This window comes from Eriocheir sinensis, chromosome 12 (assembly GCF_024679095.1).
Source record: "Eriocheir sinensis breed Jianghai 21 chromosome 12, ASM2467909v1, whole genome shotgun sequence".
NCBI lineage: Eukaryota > Metazoa > Arthropoda > Malacostraca > Decapoda > Varunidae > Eriocheir > Eriocheir sinensis.
Genome location: NC_066520.1, coordinates 1,477,091 through 1,500,309, shown reverse-complemented (window position 1 = coordinate 1,500,309; position 23,219 = coordinate 1,477,091). Strand labels below are relative to the sequence as shown.

The following is a 23,219-nucleotide window of genomic DNA, read 5'->3' as shown; positions in this document are numbered from 1 at the left end:
AGACAGCCTGACGGCACAACCCTACACACGCTCCCCACTACCATTCCTTGGACATTCGTCTCCACAGAATCACAGTACTCCAGCACAACTTCCTCAAGTCTCCAGCCGCGCCCTCCACCTCCACATCGCGCTCCGCCGGCACCCAGCCCTCAGTCGCCCCATCCCACGAGGGGCACAGTCCGACGCTCCACACCACCTCACAGTCCGCTCGGCGGCTCTCGCCCGCCTTCCCCTCTCAACCTCCACACGCAGTCCCACGCCGCCATGCCCCTCCCCCTCGCTCGCCCTCCCCTCTACTTCCCTTCCGACTCCCGTCCGAGCCCATTGGCCACCGTCTGTCTCTCTTGGTCCAACCAGGTAGGGCCGGCACGTACGTCGAGCTCCATTGCCGTCGCGATCGGCACCGTCACATTCCACATACAAGCCTTCGCCATACAGCGCTCGGCCGGCACCCTCCAGCCCCACACACTCACCTCGCCAGCCATGCCGAGCCCCTCAGCCCCTGGTGTCCAGCACTGTGTCGTGTACCGAGCACTACCTGCCACCCATAATACACTCTGGTCGCGGCGGGCACGTTACCGCTGCGGGGCGGCGGCGGGACGCTGGTGCCGCGCGCTTCTCCAGCCCGTCCGCGCTTCCAGCCCGCCGCCGCGTCTGTGGGGCTGGAGTCCACTCGACTGACCAGGGCCACTTCATGGCCACCGCCCAGCGCAGGTCCTGGGGGGCGGGCACCGGCGACACTGGCCCAGGCCTGCTGCTGGGGCTTCCACCAGGCCCCGCCTGTCACGGCCCTCCCCCATGCTTTCCCACCCTTCGAGCCCCCGTACGTCTCCGCCCGCCTTCGCCATCCGGCCGCTAAATAGAAGGTGACGGTGGGCAATGCGCCGGCGGCCGCCGGGGGATGGCGCCGCCGGCCGCCTGAGGGGGTGAGAGTCGTCGCAGCGTCGTCGGTGAACTCGTCGTCGAGAGTCCCAGTCTCGTCCTCTGTCGCCCGACAGTCCTTCAGCCGCTAAGGGGCTCCACCTTCATATCACGCCGCCGATCAGCCGCCAGTCCTCGGCTTCTCTCTTCGCATCATCTGCGCGCTCCCCGCCCTTGACGGCGTGCGCACCACGCCTCCGCGCTGCGCAGGGGACACCGGTGCGGGGCCACCCTGTATGCGCCTCATGGTGTCCGGTGCTTCTCCAACCTTCCTCAGCCCGGTGGCCACCAGGTCACACCCACCGTCCCGTCCGACACTCTTGTGGTGCTTACTCGTCTGCGCGCGCGCGTCTGCGCGCGGCGCACCCGTCCGCGCATCGGCAGGATCCGTCAGCAGCCTCCACAGCAGCGCAGACGCCGATACGCTCCTCCCGGCCCCTCCCCTCCCACCTTTGCCCTCCTCCCTCCTTCCCAGCTTCCTCCTCCAGGGTCAGTCTCCCTTTCAGCACGGTGTGGTGACTGACCCCTCTCCGGAGAGCACTCTTCCGAGCCTCCGTCGACTCGCTCCGGCTGCCACACCCTGACTCCCCGGCGTGCCTCCACCCCCCTCCAGGTCCTCCGCTGGCATCGCGTCCGGACCGCGTGGGCCGTGGACTCCACCTCCCCGCCCGCCCTGCCCCAGCCCGCAGCCTTGCAGGCTCCGTAGTCCGTCCGCAACAGGCCACTCCCTTCGCTCGCAGGCGCCTCCCCGGCACCGACTGCCAGGGAGGGCCGCGCAGGTAGCCTCCACCCACAGGAGACCCGTCTCGGTCGGCGTTCACCTTCCTGGCCCCGCTCGGGCCGAGCCTCCACGCCGGGGCGGCCGCCGCTGCCGCGCCTCCATACGTGCAAGAGCCCTGTGACGCCCTTACTGCCCACAGTGCACCGGTGTCGCGCGCAGCCTGAGTCGCGGGTCGCCCCTGCGTCAGGCCGCCCATGTTCCCCTGCCGTCCGCTCCTCCGCCGTCCCCAAGTCCCTCCCGTGTCGTCAGCAGCCTCCAGCGCTGTCGTCAGCCCCAGCCCCTTCTCATCCCCTCAGCAGCCCCTGGGCAGCAGCTGGACCCCCAGACTGCTGCCTCCTCCCACGCTTCCCGGGCTGCGGGGAGCACTTGAGGAGCGGGGGGAGCGGCGGGCCAGCCGAGGGGCCGCAGAGAGGAGGGCTGCAAGCCGGCCGGCATGGCGGGCAGGGGCGGGGAGAGGAGGCGAGGCCACAGGCAGCCTCCCCCGACTCAGCACCAGCTGGACCCCAGGGAGAGCTCGACGGCTCCCCAGCCGACCCCAGCCTCCACCCGCTCCGCCAACCATGCCACCTCCTCTTGCCCCTCGGCTTCAGCCCCCACGCGGAGCCCCGCCACGCCGCTCCCCCGCCACCCCGCGCCCCGCACACGTGACGCACTCACGTTGCCACTTCGCTGTTCCGTCGCTGCCACACCTGCCTAGAGCTACGCTGAGGAGAGTGGGCTGGAGGCCTGGGAGGGAGGCTGGCGGAGACGAGGGGGGAGGGAGGAGGAGGGGGGGGGTTAGGGCTTCCGTGCAGCCGCTCCCAGGCGACTACCTCTGCACCGCCCAGCCCCAGCAGGCAAGGCCCCCTGCGGGCCCCCTCAGGCCCTCCGCCCCACCGCCGCCTTCCTCCTATCCACTGCCAGCAGGTGCTCTCCGCTCTCACTGCACCGCTCTCGCGTCTCCTCGTCCTGCCTTCCCTCGGCCGCGCCTCCTCCGCCTCCGCGAACGCCTCCTCCTCCGTACACGTGTCCGCCCCACCCAGCCTGCTCCACAGCCTCTGGAGTTGGTTTCCATGGCAGAGGGGACGAGAAACAGCCCTGGAGGAAGATGGCGGATCTCGGGCCCTGGCTTGTCTGCCCTCTTCTGCTCCTCGAGGCCATCTCTGAGCCCCTCTGTTGCCCCTCTGAGCCTGCTCCCTCCTCTGTTCTTCCTGCCTTCTCTCCTCTCCTCCCCTTCTGCCTCAGACTGGCCAGCATGGCAGACTGGCAGCATGGCAGCGAACAAAGCCTCACACCCGGCTTCACCCTCACCCTCACAGCCTCCTCCGCCATGGCACGAGAGGACACCGGCGACCACGGCACACTTCACACTTACTCACTCCTTGACACTAAATGTCTGGACCCCTACCACACACCCACCATCCCCCACCACTACACACACCATCCACGGGCAGGCAGCCACACCCCCACCAGAACACACAACAGGGGCCACCACAGCAGCCACCCACCCACAACACAGGAGGGGGAACGGGATACAGGAGCACAAAGAATACTCCGCACCACGTCTAGTTCTCTGTTCATAACAGGTTCACACACAGCAGAGTACAGCAACAGTGCGTTTCAAGGCACAGTTAAAGTTACAGGGCAGGGCACAGCACAGGCATTGGGCACAGTACAGGCTGCAGCCACAGTACAGGGCGCAGACACGCATACACGGACCAGCACACACCGTCGGCAGCGGAGCACACCCCCGAACCTCGCCGCCCAGACACGCCCTCTCTCGCCCCCTCCTCGCCACTGCTCTCCCACCCACTTCTCTCTCTGGCGCGTCGGCGGGGCTGGCTCCCCCCCCCCTCCTCTCCTCCCTGTCTCACTTCGCCCAGCCTAGAGTTGCACCATGCCCAGCCCTGGCAATTTCATCACATTCACATTACAAGCAGCGATCATGCTGCGCACATCTGTAACAATATCAAGATGGGCCTAATGAAACAATTTGTGAAAACGTTAGATCAAGATGGTGCATGCTTCAGTTACATCTGCTCAGAATATCCTGGTCTGAGTAATGAGAAACTGAAGGCAGGAATTTTTGATGGGCCACAAATTAGAAAGCTGATTAAAGATGAAAATTTTGTCTCCCACTTGACTGAGCCTGAGCGCTATATCCTGATCTCCTCCATCTAAATGTTAACTTGGTCAGTTTCAACGTCATGGTGGCCGCATAACAACTGTCACTTAGGTTTAGGACAGACCACCTAGTTTGGGCCTTAGGGCCTGTGTGGTGTGGTTATGTATGTAATTCTCTCTCTCTCTCTCTCTCTCTCTCTCTCTCTCTCTCTCTCTCTCTCTCTCTCTCTCTCTCTCTCTCTCACACACACACGACGATTTCTTGCTTAAAACACACACACACGGCCCGGTAGCTCAGGGGTAGAGCGTCTGGCTCACAACCAGAAGGACCGGGGTTCAATGCCCCGGCCGGGTGAAGATAAGTTAGGTTTATCTTCTTTCACGTGTAGCCCCTGTTCACCTAGCAGTGAGTAGGTACGCGACGTCAGGCAAGGAGTTGTGACCTCGTTGTCGCGGTGTGTTGTGTGTGAGTGGTCTCAGTCCTACCCAAAGATCGGTACTATGAGCTCTGTGCCCTTCCGAAGGGGAACGGCTAGCTGTCTCGAGAGAGACCCGCAGCAGACCAAGAGGTGAATTACACACACACACACACACACACACACACATGGTCGTAAGACTTATATGTTCAGGATCCCCAGGGGTAGCAGAAGAGTATACGCAGTCACCACTTGACATAGTTATGTGTCGCTTGGCTCATAGTCAGGCAGACTAGCTAGCTGACCTATCCGAACCAGGAGAGGCCGCCCATCTTGGCCGAAATAAGGACCAAAGCGGTGTGTTGCCAGCCGCCATCACTCAACCTCCAGGACTCCCGTCTCCAAGCCTTCCAAGGAAGCCACACATGCCAAACATGTAGGAGGATTAAGGAGAAGGGCGTGGCAATCCATTTGCAGAGCTTGGCACGACCAGTGGTGATAATAATTATTCAGGAAGAGGGACAGGAGGATACAGCTTAGGGTGGTTGAGTGCGCTGCGGAATTTATACAGATAAGCCTGCCTCCACCCCTTATTGAATACTAATTCACGATAGCAATCTTACCAGAAGGCTTTACAACGAAAGGTCTCGTAAATATTTTGCTGAGTCAGGCTCCAGGTGTCCAGAACGGCGAGATAGATTGGACCTCAAATTTTTATGGTACACTTCAAGGTGACCAAATTTCTCTCTTCTGTCGCTAACTGGAATGTGAAGACTCATCTTCTTAATCAAATATTTTAGCATTCCAAATATGTAGTACCTGCATTATCTTTGTACCTAATTGATAAAAAAAATTCAGTGCCAACGAGTGCAAAGTTTACGTAGGCTACACTGGAAACCTGTATTTAGAGAATTAACTGTGAAATACTGAGGGGCTGTAATATTTAAATTCATCACAGATTTCCCGCACAATTATTCCAACGAGCCAGCACCAAGGAGAGTGACTGGCTCCCTTTGCTTCCGTTTATGGGAAGGGCTTATATTCCTCGCCTCTTGGGATAGAGTTGGCACTGCTGCTACCAATATGGAACAATTTTTTTAGGAGGTAGTATTTATACCTCTATGAAACATTATAGCCTAGGTGGGCTGTTTATACATGAGATCGACTGTAATATAAGTAATTTAGTTGTTAGTTTGTCAATTCAGAAAATACAAAAACACATTTTCCATGGCAATGATGAGAAGCAACAGCATGAATATTAACACAAGTATTTATAGAATTCATTTGACATTATAGTGGATGAATATGATTTTTTTCTTCTTTCATGACAGAGTGGCGAGAAGCAGCAGCATGTACTCCGCGGCGAGGCTCATAGTGTGGCTGGCGCTGATCTGCCTCGGTGAGTGGGCCTTCGCTCCTCTGCATGAGTGTGGTGATCCCAGTGTTACACATGGCAACATTTATGAGTAATTCATGTGTCTCCTTTGTTAATGTATGTTATCGTAGTTGTTACATCTGTGCAGAAGAGAGAGAGAGAGAGAGAGAGAGAGAGAGAGAGAGAGAGAGAGAGAGAGAGAGAGAGAGAGAGAGAGAGAGAGATTTACATAGAAATTCAGACCACACAGACCCTATGGTCCAGATTAGGTGACCTGTCTTCAAATTTAAGTGATTTTACATTAATCAGATGGCTCCAAAACTTTGCATTTCTACTTGAGTTAATATTAAGTTGAAGGAAGTGTCGGTCGAGCTTGTTTTCAAAGGAGTCAATCGTGTTGCACTGGACCACTGAAGGTGGGAGCTTATTCCATTCTCGCACTACAACGTTGGTGAAGAAAAAAATGGTGCAGTCTGAATTTACTTGTTTACATTTAAGTTTTGTGCCATTATTTCTCGTTCGCAAAGTGTCATCGATCATAAACAATTTTAATTTGTTCATATTTGTGAAGCCATTAAGTATTTTAAAACATTCGATCACTTTTCCTCGGAGGCGGCGTTTCTCAAGAGAAAACAAGTTAAGGGTTGCGAGCCTTTCGTCGTAGGGTTTGTTGCGCAAGGAAAGGATAATTTTTGTTGCCCGACGTTGAACACCTTCTAATTTAGCAATGGCCTTTGCATGGTGGGGAGACAGCATATTTCAAGTGTGGTCTGACTAAACTATTGTAAAGCGGAAGTACTGCATCTTTATTTTTTAATAAAAAGTTTCTTTTAATGAAGCACAACATTCTGTTCGATTTATTTGCTGCATCGATGCATTGCTGTGAGAATTTGAGGTTTGACGCGATTTTGACACCCAGGTCCTTTACGTATTGAACGTTTTTGAGTATAACGCCACGCATTTTGTAATCGAACCCATTATTTCTTGTTCCATTTTGAAGAAGCTGCCAGGGCACTTATCAACATTACAGGGCATCTCCCATCTATCAGAACAAGCTGAAATTTTATGCACATTTTCTTGGAATCTTTGTCTGTCTTCGTCAGTGAGAACCGAGTTACCAATCTTTGTGTCGTCTGCAAATTTACCAATGAGATTATTGATTCCAAAATCCACATCGTTGATGTAAATAATGAAGAGCACGGGGCCAAGGACCGAGCCCTGAGGGACGCCATTAGTGACCGGTGCCCACTCTGAGTTAGATCCATCGATCACCACTCTTTGCTGTCTTTTGCTCAACCAATTCGTGATCCATTGGTGTACCTGACCGTCAATACCTAGTTGCTTTACTTTATGAAGTAATTCATAATGTGGAACTATATTCAACGCTTTCTGGAAATCAAGATGGACTACGTCCAGTGATTTGGTTACGTTATAAACTGAGAAGAGGTCGTTATAAAAGGTCCGTAGGTTTGATAGGCAGGATCTCTTGTTACGGAAGCCATGTTGTGAAACCCCAATTAATGAGTGGCTTTCAAGGTAACTTACAAATTTGTATCTAATTATTCTCTCAAGTAGTGTACTTACAACTGAAGTTAGACTAATGGGCCTGTAATTTCCGGGTATTTTTTAATCTCCTTTCTTAAAAATCGGTGTTACGTTTGCCCTTTTCCAATCCGAAGGAACGATGCCTTGTAATCACATATTGAATACGGTTGTGAGAGAGGAGAGTAGTTCGCTCTTTGTTCCTTGAAGTAGTACAGGATGTACATTGTCAAGTCCGGGACTTTTATTTGTTTTAAGGGATTGGAGCTAGGCAATGCATGAACGAGATTTACGTTAGTACTGTTGTCGTCGCTGGTGTTGGTGGTAGTGGTGGGAAGACTGCTATTATTAAATACCGAGGAAAAGTAATTGTTTAACAAGCTCCCAGCGTGTTGGCTGTCAGTCACTAATTCACCGTCACTGCTAGTTAAGGGTCCGATTCCACTTCTGATCGCCTTCCTGTTGTTTATATAACTAAAAAAGGGTTTCGGATTATTTTTACAGTTGGATGTAATGTTTTCTTCATATCTACGCTTTGTGTGACATACTAATCTTTTTACTCGCCGCCTGGCTTCCTGATAAAGTCTAATGTTTTCGGCCGTGTTTTGCTCTTTCTTTAACCTGTAAGACAATTTTCTCTCCTTAACCGAATGTTTAATTTCGCAATTGAACCAAGGTGGACTTTTATTAGTGTTACTTCACTTCTTACAAAACGGTACAAATGTGTTCTGCTGAGTGAGTAATTGATCTTTAAAGTTTAGCCAGGCTTCCTCAACGTTGCAATCATTTTTTTTTTGTCGGATTTCTACGAAATTTGCTCTTTTGAAATTGGGCACCATTACTTTATTTTCAGTCACTGTTGTTTGAGTTTTAATGTCGACGCGCACTAATTTTATGATCACATGAATCGAGATGTTCTCTTACCGTAACATTACTGACTAGGTTATCTTGGGTCACCATTACAAGGTCTAGTGTGTTATTTTGTCGAGTTGGCTCAGTAACCACTTGGCTTAGGTAATTACCTTTAAAAAAATTCGAACATTCTATGTGACTCGCTTTCTGTATCCGACAGTGTCGTCCAGTCAATATGAGGGAGATTAAGTCTCCTAATATCAGTGAGTCGCTGTTATTAAATGATTGTTGTAAAACGCTGTACATGTGAACATCATCTTCGAGTGATTGCCCCAGAGGCCTGTAGGTGACGTATATATTTAGGTCAATTTTTACGATATTTACTCGCACGCATAAATGTTCAACGTTACTGTCTCTTGGTGTTCTGTCAGTGGGTTGCAAATAGCTTTTGACGTAAAGGGCAACACCACCACCTCTACGGTTGACATGATCTTTGTTGAAGAATCTGTAGCCATCTATGTTGTATACTGAACTTAAATCAATTTGTGGTATCAATAATTGTTTCGGTCAAAATTTTCTGTTGAAATAAGACATCTCAATTCTTCAAACTAGTTTCTTAAGCTACGCTCATTGAAACTTAAGACTCTTAGATTATCTTGAGGCAAAGTAATGGAGGAGGTGTTACTTGCGATTCCACAGTTTGGTGTTGGTTGTGCTGCATGCCATCTATTTACACCGGCGGGGTAGAGAGACGCGGCCGAGAGCAGTTTTTTGTCTGGGTGTCACATACTGCGCCGTTAAGGAGCCTTCCAAGTCTGGCTGCTCCGACGGGGGGACAGGTGGAGTCCGTCCCTTTGGAAGAGCTCACCCCGGCCGTAGAAATTGTCCTAGGCGTTAAAGAACTCGACGTCAAGCTCCCTGCAAAGAGTCTGTAAGCTGTTGTTAAGGCTGAAGATGTTGCTGAAAAAGTCGCTCGCCGTCGACATCCGTGGTGGAATTCCTAGAATTACAATGTTAGGGGATTTAGTCTTGTACTGCTGGATAAGCCTACGGTACTTGTCCAGCAGTTCTCCCGACTGGGTCTTGGTGACGTCGTTCGTACCTGTGTGGAGAACAAAAAGAGAGTCATCAGAAGCCTCAGTGGAGACCTCGTCGAGGGCAGCTATGATATTGTCAACTCCATCTCCGGAATAACAATAATTACGCCTACGACGGGGGACTCTTCCACAAAATTCAACCACCTGGTGGAGAATCATAGAATCCCTAACCAAGAATGTGCTCTGCTCCTCTTCCTCCTCTTCTAGTATGGCAAATCTGTTGAAGCAATGAGTAGGGTAAATGGCGCGGGTGGCGGGTCTGGCTCCTTCTCTCACGGGAGTGAAGGCTGCAGTGTCTGGTGAAGGTCTTTCATTCCCCTGTGGCGAGACACCTTCGGTTGATGGCGGGGCTTGAAGAGCAGGCGTGGCGGGTGATGGGGCGTCGGTGGTAGCAGGTACGACGATGTTGGCTGGATAAATTCCTGCAAGGTCCCAATAGTACGAGGTAATTCGGTGATCCTCTCCTGGCCTGCTGTCAGCCTCTCATCTTGCTCAAGGAGTCTGGTTTCCATCTGCTGTCTCAAAGGAACACAAAGGAAGAACAAACAACAGCAGACCTGCTGGTCCTTACGAGGCTGTTTGTGACAAGCTACACTAATTATCTAATCAAAGGTGGAAGATGAAGGACAGCAAAGGCGAAGGCTCCTCCCCACCCCCCCATCCCTCCAGCCAAAGCTGGCAGGAAAGGAAAAATAACCATGCAGCATGGAAAAACTGCATGGAATTTATGTAGGAAAGAGGAATGAACTACCATTACTGCTACCACTAACCGGGCGATATAAACGGAAAAGGACACCAGTATTCGAAAGAACTTAACGTTATTATGACAATGAGTAATATCTTAGTTGCTGGTTGGATTCAAAATACTTGTCTAATCTATTCTTGAAGGCCGTAACTGCTGTACTATCAACGACATTACAGGGTAGAGAGTTCCAAACATTAACAACTCAATTGAAGAAGAAAAGTTTAGCTTCGTGCGACGAGAATCTTTTACCACTTATCTTCAAATTGTGATTTCTTCTTGTTCTATTTGATCGATCAATTGTAAAGTAATCTTCCGCATTAATATCACTGAATCCTTTAAACATTTTAAACACTTCTATTAGAGCGCCTCGCATTCTTCGTTTTGATAGGCTGAATAAATTTACTTCTTTAAGCCTTTGTTCATATGACAAATTTCTCAACCTAGGAATCATCTTTGTTACTCTTCGTTGAACCCGTTCCAACTTTTCTATGTCTTTTCTGTAATAGGGAGACCAAAACTGTACACAGTACTCTAGACGGGGTCGAACCAACGAATTATACAGTTTTAATATCACTTTTTCCGATTTATTATTAAAGACTCGTCCGATGAAGCCAACCAATTTGTTTGCAGTTTTAACTACCTCTGAACAATGCTGACCGGGCTTTAAATCGCTTGATATAGTGATTCCAAGATCCTTTTCTTTACTTACTGCAGAAAGTTGTTGGCCATTCATTACGTACCGTACGCGATTGTTATTTTTTTCGATGTGCAACACTTTACATTTGTCAACGTTAAATTTCATTTGCCATTGATTGGCCCAACGTGCAAGTCGATCTAGATCTGATTGTAAAGCTTCTTCGTCGAGTGTCGCAGTTACTTTACTAGCAATTTTTGTGTCATCAGCAAATTTTGATACTTTGCAAGTGAGCCCATCATCGATATCATTAACATAAATTAAGAAGAGCATGGGGCCAAGCACTGATCCTTGAGGTACGCCGCTTCTGACTTCGAGCCAGTTAGATGTAACACCGTTTAGAACTACTCTCTGTTTCCGCTCAGAGAGCCAGTCCACAAGCCAATTGTGAATGTTACCCGAGATACCGTGCGTCGATAGTTTGCTGAGCAATCGTTGATGGGGGACCTTATCAAATGCCTTTTGAAAATCCAGATATATGATATCTACTGATCTGCTTTCATCGAACACCTCAAAAATATAATGAAAATAATCAAGTAAGTTAGTCAAACACGAACGTTTACTGCGGAGGCCATGTTGCGAATTATTTGTTATATTATTTTCTTCGAAGAATTTCACCATTTTGTCGCGAATGATAGTCTCCATTAACTTACAAACGATCGATGTCAGGCTAATTGGTCGATAGTTTCCTGGATGAGACTTGTCCCCCTTTTTGAAAATTGGTGTGACATTTGCAAGTTTCCAATCCAATGGAACTTTTCCAGCTGTTAAAGATTTATTTAATATGATGGAGAGCGGTTTACAAATTTGATGTTTGATTTCTCTTAAGACCCTAGGGGTAATTTTGTCTGGACCAGGAGCTTTGCTTACTTTAATCTTTTCAATTGTGCGTAAAATGTCACTTTCTACGATGAGCACGCCACTTAACATCTTTTCGGTCCTTCTAACCTCCGACGGTTGAGGTGATAAACAATCTTCGTCGGTAAATACGGATGCGAAAAAGTTATTTAGGATTGTAGCCATTTAATTTTCATCGTTCGTGTGGTTTCCATTATCATTAGCAAGCGGTCCGATACCACAAGTGAGTGAATTTTCATTATTTACATAGCTAAAAAATTCTTTAGGATTAGATTTACTTGTTTCCGCTATATATTCTTCAAGATTTTTCTTGCTTCGTTTTATTAATTTCTTGGTTTCGCGGCGAATTCTGTCCAGCTCTAGTTTGTCAGCCTCACTCTGAGTTGATATGTATCTATTGTATACGCATTTTTTAAGAGATAGGCTATTTTGAATTTCGTTATTCCACCATTTGGGTTTCTTCTTAAAAGCTGAACGTCTGTTACGATAGGGTACGCATATGCTTATGGCATTGTTCAATATTGTGGTGAAGGCCCCCCAAGATTTATCAATATCTGTTTCCGCCGAGATTTCAGTCCAGTCAGAATTATTTAGAATTCATTGGAGTCTTACGAAATTCGCTCTCTGATAATAAGGCACCTTTTCTTTACTAGGAGTTACTTTGCTTTCTGTCATATTGATGCTGAATGTGATTGTTCGGTGATCGCTAGAACTAAAAATTGGACCAACATTTACTTCGTTAACTAGATCAGCTGTCGTTGAAAAGATAAGGTCTAGTATATTATTTTCCCGAGTCGGTTCTTGAACGTGTTGATGCAAATCACTTTCTAGTAAATTTATGTACAGGTCGAGCCCTGTAAGTTCAACGGTTCACCCCATCTTTTCACTGGCAAGTTGAAGTCCCCAACAATTACTGCCTCGCAATTGCTACTTGTTTCTAATAATAATTCACTTAATGCGTGGTCGATATCAAGAGTCTGCCTTGGCGGTCTGTAGATAAATCCAATTACTATTTTACGAGATTTATTTTTAATTTCAATGAAGACCGTGTCTACATTGGTTATAAATATAATATCTGTTTTCACGGATACTGGATGGAGAGAGTCGTGGATATAAAAGATAACGCCTCCACCCTGTCTGTTCTCTCTTTCATACTAAAGATGGTATAACCCGGTAATCTATATTCCGCAATGAAATCTCTATTTGAAGTGTCTATCCAAGATTCTGTGACTCCGATGATGTGGTAATGATTTGCAGCTGCGAGGACTTCTAAGTCTTCAAATTTGTTACGTAGGCTGCGAGCGTTTACATAGCAAGCTTTAATGTGATTCGAGTCGGGGGTTTTGCGGGTTGAGTGCTCCCTTACGGTGGAGCTGCTGGTGTTCTCGCCTCCGCGTTTTTTGGCTTTCGAAGAGCCACTTGGTCACGGAGCAGCCTCCCGAAACGGGCTGCTCCAACAGGGTTTAAGTGGATGCCATCAGGAAGGAACAAGTCTGAATCGTAGTAAAAACTGTTCCACAAGTTAGCGAACTGGACGTTTTCTTGTGAGCAAAGGGACTGAAGTCTGTTGTTTGTGCTGAAGGCCTTACTGGAAAAAGCTAGATTCGGCACCGACCCTCGGGAGGATTCCTGAGATTATGATGTTACTGGCATCCGTTTTACGTTTATACTGCTTGATCATGCGGCGGTATTTCTCAAGCAGTTCCTCAGAACGGGTTGTCTTTACGTCATTTGTCCCCGCGTGAATGACAAAGAGGGTGTTTCGGTCGGCATTTCTCGTGACATCATCGCACGCTGCGGTGATGTCGTCCAGTCTGGCACCTGGATAGCAGTAACGTTTTCTGCGGCCGTTTGATGAACGACCACAGAACTCAACCAGCTGGCCACGCACCATGGAGTCCCCAACTAGGCGAGTCTCAAACTCATCCTCCATGGTGTCTGCCAGCACCTGGAACCTACTGAAGGTAGTGGGGGTCAGTAAATCCTTGGTTGCCTGCTTCGGTTTGGCTCCATTCCTTACAGGTTGGAACCCGACATCCTGTGAAGCAGGAAGAGAAGCGTTAAGTGGGGCAGGCTGGAAGGTGTCCTGTGAGGCAGGCTGGGAGGTAGCCTGTGAAGCAGGCTGGGAGTTAGCCTGTGAGGCAGGCTGGGGGTCAGCCTGTGAGGCAGGGTGGGGGTTGTCCTGTGAGGCAGGCTGGGGGTTTGCCTGTGAGGTAGGCTGGTGGTTAGCCTGTGAGGCAGGCTGGGGGTTTGCCTGTGAGGCAGGCTGGGGGTTAGCCTGTGAGGCAAACCTTACAAACGGCTGAGCGTCCTGTGAAAAAGTGTCAAAAAATTTCCAGAACACAATGAACATTTCTTAAGCACTATCTTGGAAAACAAAAGAAAGTGTGAGAGGTTAGTTCTTAACGTCGGGTCAGGCGATGAGAGAGAGAGAGAGAGAGAGAGAGAGAGAGAGAGAGAGAGAGAGAGAGAGAGGGAAATTTACACAAATATTCGGACAACACTGACTCAGAACTAGGTAGTCTGTTCTTAAACCAAAGTGAAATAATATCAAATCAGATGCCACCAAGACTACATTTATGCTTTAGTAAATATTAAGGTGAAGGAAGTGGCCGTCAAGCTTATTTTCAAATAAATCAAGAGTACTGCGCTGGACCACTGAAAGTGGGAACTTTTTCACAGTTGCGTCGACGTTAATGACGTCAAAATTACGTCACAAAAATGGTGGGCGCTCGGTACTGAGGAGACGGGATCCGTCACACCGCTTGTTGACAAACAAATCATGGACCGCATGGACAACAGCGACTTCTTGACTGTTGCCTTTGTTTTGGCTGCTGCGTCAGAAGGCAGGCCAGCTAGGAGGAGGCGAAGGTTTTGGCCACGCCAACAATTATTTCAAGCCTTAAAATTGTTATTAAATGCTACAGATCATTACGTGTGGAATGGCAAGACAACCACACTCGCAGACAACATACATTCTACAAGGGAGAATTGGGTAAACACAGTCCAAAGCAGCCTCTGAGGTCTGCTCTGGCAGACAGCTTGATGAACAACTAAAACAATAGCTGATTGAATTCTCAGCCATCTGCCTGCCTACTGAAGTCGCCCCCAGTTCACAATACGATTTTGGTATATGTGGGGAACTGAAATAGTACGCAAATGACCCCCCGGGTGTGTTGGTGGTAGCGAGTGTTATAAGTGCTAATCGGTTCACGGATAGAGAAAGTCATATCCGCCAGGGTTACTTTATTTGGGGCGGGGGGGGGGATTGCTCCCTTTTGCACGAGGGAGCACTGGCCTTTGCCAAAGGCGGCCCGTAGCAGGGAGCCGACACACCAACTCTATCGGCGATCGAAATCTAGCCGACCAAGTCGGTCTGTCGACGAGGACTGGCGTGTCTCTGAGCAAACATACACAGGTCATTAAGGCACGCACAACACATAGAATAGGTGTTTGTTTATGTATGCGTTTGTGTGGATGTTGTACTGTGTGGATGACATAAGTGTTGATGTGTGTGTGTGGAACAATGTGTAAAGGTGGACAACAAAAGGACATGGACGGACAGTCAAAGAAAAACGAATATAAGAAAAGTTAAACATTGAAGACGCGACAAGACAAAGACAATACAAATACACTTAATGAGTTTACAATACACGACTTAATGAGTCTGCTCTGCAGCGCCCATTTTCCTAAGTGTCACTGAGGGGAAGGAGCACGCAATTTGAGCGGTGACTGCTACAGGTGTTCTCTGCAGCAGAAGAATACATATAGTTGCCCCTAATCTCCCCGCCATACCCGTGGGTTTGTTTACACCTGTGTGCAGCCGTGTGCGTTGTTGCCACACTTTCAGTTCTCAACGAAAATGATTTATCACTACACGTATCAGACGTACATAATACAAATATATCTAAATTATTATTATCTTGAAACTTAACTATGTTATATTTTGTATCCAAGTGCTTCCATTTCATATTTTCATGATACGTATGTAGAATACTCAACATCACTGGAAGAGCCACCACCGCCCCGAGCCCGGACCAAAAAAGTTAACTTGAGTTCATCTCTGTATTGGCTCCGCGCGGGGCCCGGTTCCCACTGCCATCGCCGTTGATGACGTCATTGACCGTCGACGGAACCGTGAAAACGGAATGGTGGAAACCCGGCCTTACATTCTCGTGCTACAACGTTGACGAAGAAAAATATGGTGCCATCTGAATGTATTTGTTTACGCTTAAGTTTTATGCCATTAGTTCTATAGAGTCCGAAACGTGTCATCGATCATCAACAACTTGGTTTTGTCCCCATTCGTAAAACGATTGAGTATTTTTAAATATTCGATCAGTTTTCTTCCGAGGCGACGTTTCTCAAGAGAGAAACGGTTAAGAGATGAGGGACTCGTCGTAAGGGTGTTGCGCAAGGAGATCATCTTTGTTGCCCTACGTTGAACACCTAATTTAGCAATGTCCCTTGCGGGGAGGCCAAAAGTGTACAGCATATTCGGTAAGTTTCCATCAATGAAGCCCAGTATTCTGTTCGCTTTATTTGCTACGTCAATGCATTGCTGTGACAATTTGAGGTCTGACGCGATTTTGACACCCAGGGGCCATAATTATGTTCGAAAAGTGTGAGGGATCAGCTGGCTCCCTCCCTACAACCGTCACCGTGGAGGGGCTATGCTCAAAAGCGTATGATACACAGCAATCGCTTTGGAAGGCTTAGGATTGAAAGGTTGGTCGGCCCCAGACTTTTGCTACTTTATTTAGTCGAAGGGAGGCTTATAAGATGTATTAAGCATTCTTTCTTTTGCTAACCGCTTTCCAAAATAATTTTAAGGTGGCATAAGCCTTCTGGGATATGAAACTTTCCATAAACAAAATCTCCGATATAACAGCTACCTCTTGTGGCGAGGGATGGCATCCACTGACCTTGAGGGAAGGGAGGAATGAATGAAGGAGGGAAGGACTCAAGGGAGTGAAAGTAGGGAAGGAAGGAAGGAAGAAAGGTAAGAAGCGGCAGAAGGAAAGCAAGGAAGGAAGGTAAGGAAGGGAGTGAAGTAGGGAAGAAGTGGAGAGAGGGAAGGAAGTAAGAAGGAGGGAAAGAAGGAAGGAAGGAAGGAGGAGGGAAGGAGGGAAGAAGGAGGGAAGGAAGGAAGGAATAAATGATGAATGAATGAAGGATGGTGATTATTGGAGCGTTCAATCTTGGCACCGCAACTGCGGGGTCATATGGCCAGCCGTCGTTTTTTTTCGATACCTCCGGACGACCGGGAGCATCCCCGATATTTTTGAAAATTTTGAAGTTGACTGGCGGTCGTCGGCGGCGTCTACGGTCATCAGGGTTTACCGGCGGTGCACCAGCGCCTTGCCGCCGACGATCCCCGATCTTAACGCCGGGCAGCCGCCGACTGGCTTATCGGGAATGATCGGGGAAGATCGAGATCGTGACCGGGAATGTGTGAGACGTTAAGGAAAGATCTAAAATATTGGGCATGTCTCCATGGCGGTCGGGGATACGTGTAGGGTGCTGAACCAACTGGTCTAGATCATGGAGGGAAGCAAAGTTGTAGGCTTGTTCACCAGGCTGGTCAGTGAAGGAGGATGGAAGCCAAAACTCCGAAGATGGAGACTTCAGCGAAGGGAGTATGAGCCAGGATGTGATCGAATTCGGAATTCAAATAGTCACAGAATTTTACATAGTTAATAGAGTTAGGTGAGAGATAAACAACACAGATGTCCTCAGCAATGGAATGGCAATGAAGTCTTAGGCAGATGATGGAAAATTCAGAAGTCAAGGTCGTGGGCACGAGAGCAAGCAAATGATGTTGTGTACGTAGACGCAACATCCAGCTTTGGATTACAATTTAGGAAAGAGATAGTAAGAGGGAACAGAGTAGAGATTACATTCAATAGCAACAGAAACCTGGGTATCGGTTAGCAAGAGAAGGTGGGGTTTAGAGGAGAGATGATGTACCACAGAATGAAAATTAGACCGAAGACTGCGAATGTTGCAGAAGTTGATGAAGAAAAAAGTTGAGACAGCTATCAAGACACCTCATGGGTCTGGGGCCAAAAGTGGAGTCCGATCTAGGGCATTTGTGGTCCTTCCAGCCAGATAAGGACTTCTAGGCAATAGTATAATTCGCCATAACGAATTTTGATAAAATTTTGAGGAAGCGGTGTGTGTGTTGCTTTTATTGAGTGTGGTGTGGAAAGTAAGAGAATTAATCTTTAGAGAGTATGCTGAACTACTCTCTGGTGTTAGTAAGACAATAGGGAAACGGAAATTGGGGACACTGGGGGTCTTTGATAGGCTTGCAGCACCCCTTCGTCTCCCGTTTATACCTCACCGGGAGTTGCTTACGCCCGTCTCGGCAAGTGTCTACCTGCCTGTCATTTGTCTTATGATTAGGCGGTAGAATTACTGATTTTTTTACGGTTAGCCTGGTGTGTGTGTGTGTGTGTGTGTGTCCGAGCGAGGACCTTCTTCGGCGTTTTAGGGAATTGTTATGTAGGAAACGGGACGCTGGTGGGTCGCCAGTAGTGTGTGGCGTCCTGCCGAGGAGTGGCGTTGGCGATGGATGGCTGTCCAGGGCGATAGCAGTGAACAGCAGACTTGCTGAGCACTGCGAGCGCAATGGGTGGCTGTTCGTCGACAATTGGGACCTCTTCTTTGGCAACGACGCCCTCTACGCCCGTGACGGGATACACTTGACGTTCAAGTGGAGTAGGTAGGAAGACACCTACCGAACGGGCGTGAGCTACTCCCGGTGAGGATATATGGGAAGCGAGAAGGGTGCTGAAGCCCTTCAAAGACCCTTCCCATGTCCTCACTAACCGTTTCCCTTTTGTCTCATCAACACCAGAGAGCAGTTCAGCATGTTCTCTAAAGACAGTTCCTCTCTGTTTCTACACCACACTACATTCACACAACACACACACCTTTTCCCAAAATTCAAAATTCAAAATGGCTAACGGAAACACCGCCTCGGAGTCCCCGCCAGGGGGGGGGGACCATAAATTCCCCCAGGGAGGACTCCCCTTCTGGCTGCCGACTTGAGAGGTGTCCTGATAACTCCTCGAACCTCCTCCTTATCAATTTCTGCAACATTCGCGGTCTTCGTTCAAATTTTCATTCTGTGGAACACCATCTCTCCTCCTCTAAACCTCACCTTCTCTTCCTCACCGAAACACAGGTTTCTGAGGCTACTGACAGCAACCTCTACTCTGTTCCCTCCTACTATTTCTATCCTAAATTTCAATCTAAAGCTGGATGTTGCGCCTACGTGCGCAACGACATCACTTGCTCTCGTGCCCACGACCTTGACTCTTCTAAATTTTCCACCATCTGGCTAAGACTTCATTGTCATTCTATTACTAAATACATCTGTGCTGTTTATCTCTCGCCTAACTTTACTAACTATGTAAAATTCTTTGACAATTTGAACTCTAAAGTGGAGCACATCTTGACTCACTCTCCCTTTGCTGAAATTTCCATCTTGGGACATTTCAATGTTCACCACCAGCTTTGGCTTTCATCCTCTTTCACTGACCAGCCTGGTGAACAAGCCTACAACTTTGCTCTCCTCAACGACCTAGAGCAGTTGGTTCAGCACCTTACTCGTATTCCCGACCGTCTTGGAGACAGGCCCAACATTCTAGACCTCTTCCTTACCTCTAATCCTTCTGCTTACTCTGTCAAACTGTTCTCTCCGTTGGGCTCCTCCGATCATAACCTTATTTCTGTATCCTGTCCTATCGCTCATGTACATCCTCTGGACCCACCGAAGAGGCGATGCTTCTGGCATTTTGCTTCAGCTCGGTGGGACGACCTGAGGATGTACTTGTCCGATTTCCCGTGGAATGATTACTGCTTCCAGGAGAGAGACCCCTCTGTGTGTGCTCAGCGCATCACAGAGGTGATTGTCTTTGGAATGGAGGCATACATTCCACGTACTTTCTCTGCTCCTCATGCTAAAAAGCCTTGGTTTAATCATGCTTGTTCTCGTGCTATTAAAGATAGAGAGGCAGCTCACAAAAGGTTCCAGAGCCTTCGAACTCCCGCTAACTATGATCTTTACATTTCAGCCCGGAATCGTGCCAAATCTATTCTCCGACTTACCAAAACTTCTTTCATTAATAGAAAATGTCAACACCTTGCTTCTTCTAATTCTTCCCGTGACTTCTGGCATCTAGCCAAAAATATCTCCTCCAATTTTACTTCTTCCTCTTTCCCTCCTCTCCTTAACCCTGACGGCAGCACTGCCGTCTCATCTGTCTCTAAAGCTGAACTCTTCGCTCAAACTTTCTGTAAGAACTCCACCCTGGACGATTCTGGGCATATTCCTCCTACTCATCCCCCCTCTGACTCCTTTATGCCTGTTATTAAGATTCTTCCAAATGATCTTTTCTATGCCCTCTCTGGCCTCAACTCTCAGAAGGCTTATGGACCTGATTGAGTGCCTCCTATTGTCCTTAAAAACTGTGCTTCTGTGCTGACACCCTGCCTGGTCAAACTCTTTCGTCTCTGCCTATCAACATCTATCTTTCCTTACTGCTGGAAGTATGCCTTTGTACAGCCTGTGCCAAGAAGGGTGACCGTTCCAATCCCTCAAACTACCGTCCTATAGCTTTACTTTCCTGTCTATCTGAAGCTTTTGAATCAATCCTCAACCGGAAGATTCAAAAGCACCTTTCCACTTCTAACCTTCTATCTGATCGCCAGTATGGATTCCGCAAGGGGCGTTCTACTGGCGATCTTCTTGCTCTCTTAACTGACTTTTGGTCATCCTCTCTTAGCCGTTTCGGTGAAACTTTCTCTGTTGCGCTAGACATATCGAAAGCCTGCGATAGAGTCTGGCACCAGTCTTTGCTTTGTAAACTGCCCTCTTTCGGATTCTATCTCTCTCTCTGTTCCTTTATCTCCAGTTTCCTTTCCGGCCGTTCTATCTCTGCGGTGGTAGACGGTCACTGCTCTTCCCCTAAACCTATCAACAGTGGCATTCCACAGGGCTCTGTCCTATCACCCACTCTTTTCCTGTTATTCATCAATGATCTTCTTTTCATAACAAACTGTCCTGTCCACTGATACGCCGACGACTCCACTCTGCATTATTCAACTTCTTTCAATAGAAGACCATCACAACAGGAAGTACATGACTCCAGACTGGAGGCTGCAGAACGCTTAACCTCAGACCTTGCTATCATTTCCGATTGGGGCAGAAGGAACCTTGTGTCCTTCAATTCCTCAAAAACTCAATTTCTCCACCTATCAACTCGACACAATCTTCCAAATACCTATCCCCTATTCTTCGACAACACTCAGCTGTCACCGTCTTCAACACTAAACATCCTCGGTCTATCCTTAACTCAAAATCTCAACTGGAAACTTCATATCTCCTCTCTCGCTAAATCAGCTTCCTCGAGGTTGGGCGTTCTGTATCGTCTCCGCCAGTTCTTCTCCCCCGCGCAGTTGCTATCCATATACGGGGGCCTTGTCCGCCCTCGTATGGAGTAAGTATCTCACGTGTGGGGAGGCTCCACTCACACAGCTCTTCTGGACAGAGTGGAGTCTAAGGCTCTTCGTCTCATCAGCTCTCTTCCTCCTACTGATAGTCTTCTACCTCTTAAATTCCGCCGCGATGTTGCCTCTCTTTCTATCTTCTATCGATATTTCCACGCTGACTGCTCTTCTGAACTTGCTAACTGCATGTCTCTCCCCCTCCCGCGGCCCCGCTGCACACGACTTTCTATTCATGCTCATCCCTATACTGTCCAAACCCCTTATGCAAGAGTTAAGCAGCACCTTCATTCTTTCATCCCTCACGCTGGTAAACTCTGGAACAATCTTTCTTCATCTGTATTTCCTCCTGCCTACGACTTGAACTCTTTCATGAGGAGGGTATCAGGATACCTCTCCTCCCGAAATTGACCTCTCTTTCGGCCACCTCTTTTGATTCTTTTTAGGAGCAGCGAGCAGCGGGCTTTTTTTTTAATTATTGTTTTTTTATGCCCTTGAGCTGCCTCCTTTGTTGTAAAAAAAAAAAAAGTGTGTTGAAGCTCTCTCAGACTCCCTTGAGCGAGCACTTAGTACCCTGAGGGATTTTTTAGTAATGGCTGGGGGGGGGAGTAACGGTAGAGGACATCTAGCTCATAATACAACCAGGCAGCTTAGTAGTAATTATAGGTGGGTAACACAGAGGGCGGACTTAGAATCTTCTATACTAACAGCAGGAGCCTCAGAAACAAGATAAACATACTAAGGGGTGAAGCTTGTGTAGAAATTTTTGACATAACAGCGATCACCGAGATATGTATAGACACTGCCAATAGAAATTTAGATCGGAATTTGAAATAACGGGTTATCAGATGTTTCACAAAGACAGAAGGGGAAGAAAGGGGGGTGGAGTTGCGCTATATGTTAAAAACTCACTTAAATGCTCAGTTAACAATTCAATCAAAACTAACATGGATTCAGAATCAGTTTGGGTGGACGTTTACAAAGGGAAAGAAAAACTAACTCTAGGGGTTCTGTACAGGCCACCCAACCTTAATAGGCAGGACACGAGTATATTACTACAGGAGACTGGCAGGGCGAGTAGGAGTAAAACTGTCTGCGTAATGGGGGACTTTAATTATAGGAATATAAACTGGGAAGACCTGGTCGGTGACGTGGAGGCCGAGGATTTTCTTGAAGTTATACAAGATAATTTTCTTGAGCAGGTAGTTACTGAGCCTACCAGAGGAGATAACATATTAAACTTAGTCCTAACCAATAATGGAAACTTGCTACGTGAGTTGGAGGTGGGCGGAGAGTTAGGAAATACTGACCACAGAACGGTTCGTTTTTGCTTAGACTGGGCGGTAACCCGCAAACCACACCCAGTGTTAGTGCCAGATTTTAGAAGAGCAAATTACGAGGGGCTTCGAAGACATCTTGAAGGGATAAACTGGGAAAATTTAGGGATCCATGAGGGCCAGAACTGTGGGTTGGAGAGCCAGGAGAACCAGGTATAAATGTCTTACAATAGTTTAGTTTGAGTAATAGCAGAGGGGCAAGGACAGCATATACCCCAGCGAACGCTTAGAAAAGAAAACAATGACCCTAAGTGGATGACTCGTGCGCTGAAACACGAGATAAGGTTTAAGAAGGGAATTTATCAGAAAATAAAGAATGGTGAAACACATCTTAGGAGCCGGTATGTCAAGCTATCTAGATTAGTGAAGAAAAACACCAGGATGCAAAAAGGAACTATGAGATCAAAGTAGCAAATGAGGCGAAAAGTAGTCCTAAGGGCTTCTTTCAAAGGTATAGAACAAAAACAAGGGAGAAAATTGGACCGCTGAAAACAAACACAGGCGAGCCAGTAGAAAATTACGAAAATATAAGCACATTGTTGAACGACTACTTCCTTTCAGTATTCACACAAGAGGATCGAACGACTATTCCGGAAAGGGTTCAGGTGTACGAGGGCGGGGATAGCGATAAATTGAGGGATATAATCATTACCAGGCAAGTAGTTCAGGATGAGATTGATAAGCTTAAGAAGAATAAGTCGCCAGATCCTGACGGGATATTTCCGAGGGTATTAAAGGAATTAGGTGATGTACTCAGTGACCCACTAACCGACATCTTTAAGATGTCGGTAAATACTGGTTATGTGCCCAGCCAGCTAAGGTGACACCGATTTTTAAAAAGGGGGACAGGTCAGCTGCTTCATACTATCGCCCAATTAGCTTAACATCGGTTATAGGCAAGATGCTGGAGTCCATAATAGCCAGGAACATTCGGGAGCATCTAGAGAAACCTAGCTTAATTCACGACTCGCAGCATGGGTTC

General features: G+C 48.1%; 1 protein-coding gene across 1 annotated transcript in view; it reads left to right on the top strand.

Annotated features, from left to right (window-relative positions):
* Window positions 1-23,219, top strand: part of LOC126997290 (uncharacterized) — a 50,097-nt gene that overhangs the window by 13,531 nt on the left and 13,347 nt on the right. Inside the window, exon 2 of the mRNA XM_050858288.1 lies at window positions 5,553-5,620. Within this exon, the coding sequence (XP_050714245.1) occupies window positions 5,572-5,620 (49 nt within the window). The 5' untranslated portion in view covers window positions 5,553-5,571. The remainder of the gene's footprint in view (window positions 1-5,552; window positions 5,621-23,219) is intronic.